This window comes from Nicotiana tabacum, chromosome 16 (assembly GCF_000715075.1).
Source record: "Nicotiana tabacum cultivar K326 chromosome 16, ASM71507v2, whole genome shotgun sequence".
Taxonomy (NCBI): domain Eukaryota; kingdom Viridiplantae; phylum Streptophyta; class Magnoliopsida; order Solanales; family Solanaceae; genus Nicotiana; species Nicotiana tabacum.
The window spans coordinates 131,184,294-131,188,841 of NC_134095.1; the positions used below are offsets into that span (position 1 = coordinate 131,184,294).

Sequence of the window (4,548 nt, forward strand, 5' to 3'; positions counted from 1 at the left end):
TTAGTTGCCCCCATTTAACTTATACCTTTTTTTAAAATTTTTTTTAACTTGTATCCATTTTTTAAACAACTTCAGTCATCTTTCTCCCCCTCCTCCTTCTCCTCCTTCGTCTTCCTCTTCTTCTTCTTCTTCTTCTTCTTCTTCTTCTTCTTCTTCTTCTTCTTCTTCTTCTTCTTCTGTTGCTGCTGCTGCTGCTGCTGCTATTGATGCTGCTATGAAATTTCAGTTCATGGGATGATTGTCATAAGTATGTTTATCAGATTACTTAAAAATAAATTATAAATAATTACGTAACTTAGTAGACAATAATTTATGAATATTTTCACGTACGAGAAGTTTAAGGTCACACTTAGTGATTCTTTTCATGATAATTCTGTTCTTTTCACGTTTATTTATTTCCAAAATTTATGATTTAGATACTGTGGGCAATTTGATTATTTATCTAGTATGTTAGAAAGCTTTTTAAAAAATATCAGCTTATATAGTGCTGAAGTTTTTACAAATGAACTAAATAAACTTCAGTATCTTCTGCTGAAGTTTTTGGAAAAGCTTTATGACAAAACTAATGAATCCAAGACAAAAAAACTTCAACTTATTTAATGCTGAAGTTTTTACAAATGAAACTAAATAACTTCAGCATCTTCTGCTGAAGATTTTGAAAAAGATTATTCAGGACAAAAAAAAAATTCAGCTTATTTAGTGCTGAAGTTTTTATAAATGAACTAAATAACTTCAGCATCTTCTGCTGAAGTTTCTGAAAAAGCTTAATGATAAAAATAATGAATCCAGGACAAAAAAACTTCAGCTTATTTAGTACAATTACAAACAAAAACTTCAGCTACTATGCTTAAGTTCAGCAATTACAAACAAAAACTTCAGCAAATAGAGAACAAAACGTCAGCTACTATGCTTAAGTTCAGCAATTACAAACAAAAACTTCAACAAATAGAGAACAAAACTTCAGCTACTATGCTTAAGTTCAACAATTACAAACAAAAACTTCAACACACTTGGTTCAGCACACTTGTTACTTCAGGCCCGTCTACTAGATGCTGAAGTTTTGTGTGATTGTCTTTGCTACTTCAGCCCCGTATGCTGAAGTTACGCGAAAAAGTGGGTACGCTTGCAAATTTTTTTTGTAAAGCAGACATAAGTTAAAACGTGACCCAAAAAGCGGGTATAGATAAAAATGCCCATTTTTTTCTTTAAAATAATTTCTATGTTGTTGTATTTACTTTCTTTGTTTTTTTTTTTTTTTACTTTTATCCTAACGCCATTATTTCTCCATGTTTTGTAGAGTGCTAGTTTAAGTTTTGCGGTGATTTGTTTTAGTTTCTAAGAAACATCATTATATTTCCAACAAGTAACAGCTTGTTTGGATAGTTGTTACCTACAATATTGTTACTTTAAATATGATATTTGTGTTAATTGTTATCTAAATTTTATTGTATCATATTGTTAAATCCATCGTTACGTAACAACGAAATGTATCACTTTCTGCAACGGCCCATTTGATGTGGTCGCATCATTACCTTATCTTTTTCTCTCATCTCACCCTTTATTATTATAAAATAATTTTATTTTATCATTTATCCTACCTTTTTATATAATAATTTTACCCTGTATCATAATATTTCTTTAAAATATTACATGTTTATTCTTCATATTGTTGGTGCGTGATATCATGAAACAACGACAAACGACATAATTTATCCAAATATTATATTTATCAAACTATACAATACAATACAATACGATATGAAATGACATGCAATAACCATCCAAACAAGCTGTAAAGCTAGCTGTTGTTCTTCTTTTGCACCCAATCCGTGTCTTTAAATTGTGATTACATCAAATTTTATTTGTACGTACCATAATTTAGCGGTCAATTTTGATCCCTAAAACAAAACTTATTTAATCCGTCTAAATTTTAACAGGTTAGGTAGGGGATAGTTTCGATCAAATCGCACAAATACAAATTGTTGGGTCAACTTGAGATACGTTAATTGCCAAAATCAAGCCGTAAATGAGCTCTGTCAAGGGAATATAGAGAAAGAAAAACACAATTAAATAGTTGATAGTAGTATTTTTATTTTTATTTTAGAATACAAGCCAATTGTATAGCAATTAATTTCTGAGTAAGTTAAACGGCGACTCATTCATTGATGTAATCTACAACTATTATACAAATCTGATCTAAAGTTAGTGTTAAACGGCGACTCATTCATTGATGTAATCTACAACTATTATACAAATCTGATCTAAAATTAGTTAATTCGAAATAAAATCTTGAAAGGATTCTTAGAATCTAATCAATAAAATGGTAGGTATATACTCACCAGCTAAGCAAAATCAAATACAATCATTAAGAAAATCTTGCATCATAATTTATGCAAAAATCAAATTAAAATACTTACATTTAAACAACCACTCTCCAGTGTCAACTTAAATAATGGAAAGTCATCTTGATCAACCATCAATTTTCCTTTATATAATCTTCAAAATAATTATGTACAAAAGGAGGATATTCTTCAATCAATTATCATACAATTTTGTAATCGATATTTGATACTAAATTATATTTACGGATTTACCCCCTTCAAATTGAACGGTCAACGTCTATGCGTCAACGTTAACGGCGCCCTCGAGTTCCGTCAACGTTAACGGCGCCCTCGAGTTCCGTCACCGTTTGCACCGCCGTGTTCACGTTCCTCATGTCACCAACCGTTAAAACTCCGGCAACTTCATCTCTTACGTAAACTTTCTCGACGCCGTTACCACTGATTCCCACCGCCTTTCCATTACCCCACTCGGCACATATCGCCGGCGACTGACGCCTCATTCTCGTGTCATAAGCATCTAAAACGACGCCGTTTTTTCCATCTCTCACTTCTGACGATAAAATCATAAAATCGCTTCTATCAAAAGAATCATTAAAGTCTAAACCTAACGTTAAACTATCCCACAACTTTACGACACTTTTCCCGGCTGCAAACTCCGTTAAGGGGAACCGTTCGTAGCTGCTCCGTCGCCGTCTGAGTCTTAAATTACTTTTTTGGCCTTGCTCTTTGAAGTAGAAACTCGAACCTGCAACTGAAAAATCTTCATCCACTGGTGTTAACTCTTCATCGTTTGATGAAACCGATGAGCATTCATCGTCGTCTTCATCATCGGAAAAGTCGAAGTCTTCGCTGAGATACTGAAGAAGAGGTTCAGCAGAAGGTTTTATTTTACGAACGTAAATGAATAGAAGCTTGCCTTTTCTTATTAAGCTGCTGAAAGAAGCAACAATGGCAAGAACTAGAGCACCCCATTTGCAGAAACTGTACACTTGGGGAACCTTTTCGATAGCCGAAAGAGAAAAAAATTGGGAAATTAAAGATGGGTTTTGAAGAAATTTTACATCAGCTTCAAAATTGCTGATCATACTGACGGAGAAAGGTATAAAGAAACTGTATGATAAAATGCTTGAAAGAAAACTGGGATAGAAAAAAGGAGATTGATTATACAGAAACTTTTGATAAAATGCTCGACAGAAAACTAGAACAGAAAAAGGAGATTGGTTTGCAAAAGTGAAAGGGGTGGGCCATATATATAGTGGAGAATTGGGACCCTGGTAGTAATTAGAAGAAATAAAATAGGACGTTAGGTTTTGTTAAAAATGACGTGGAGGATGATAACTGGATGAAGAAGTGACATTTGGCGGGCCACGTGAGAAAGAGCATGAACTTTAGGAAGACAAGAAATATTGGATTCCGAAACCAAAATGTGGTTCTTTTGGACAAATAGCACCTTAATAGATGTAAAAAAGAAAAATAATATTTTTATATATAACGCCCAAATACTGGGCGCTATACATTAACGGCACAAAAGCTGACACTAACAGGTATAACGCTCAAATACCCGGCGCTATATATGTATAGCGTCCAGTATTTGGGCGCTATATATCTTTTTCTTGGCCCCACCAATAATTCTTCACTTCAATAATTCAAAAGCGTATAGTGCCCACTTTTTGGGTGCTATATATATATAAAAAAAATCCGGCTAGTCATTTCCTATATAAAAAGATTAAGATTGTATAGAAATTCATTCAAAAGGTGTATAACATAGAAATTTTCCGGTTAGCCATTTCCATACTTTTGTTGAAACGTTTATTGTTGTTAAATTCTCCAGCATTTTTTCATTATGTCTGAAAAGCGTAGAATAAGAGTTCCATTATATTGGGGGGAGGGGGTGAGGTTGTGATGGAGAATAACTCAGTGGGCTACAGTTTGCCTGCTCAGTGTCATGTTAAATTGCCACTTATAATGGAGTACGATAAATTGATATCGTTGTTATGCGAAAAAATGAGTGTGAGGAAACGTTCAGTGATACTTAAAGTAACCGAAAGATATCTGTATTCCGTCACTCCGCAAGTGGTTGCTTTTTACTCGGAGTTTAACATCGACGATGATGAAACTTTGAGTGATTTTCTGAGGACTCCGGATGAATGTCGGGAATTTCTTGTAATCACAATGTTGGAGATGTACGTGAAGGTTGAAGACGTTC

General features: G+C 33.7%; 1 protein-coding gene across 1 annotated transcript; it reads right to left on the reverse strand.

The window, feature by feature from the left end:
• Positions 1-2,440: 2,440 nt before the first annotated feature.
• LOC107822035 (uncharacterized) lies at positions 2,441-3,566 on the reverse strand. Its single transcript, XM_016648521.2, has one exon. The coding sequence runs from the start codon at positions 3,425-3,427 to the stop codon at positions 2,633-2,635; it is 795 nt and encodes a 264-aa protein (XP_016504007.1). The 5' UTR covers positions 3,428-3,566; the 3' UTR covers positions 2,441-2,632.
• Between the last annotated feature and the right edge of the window lie 982 nt (positions 3,567-4,548).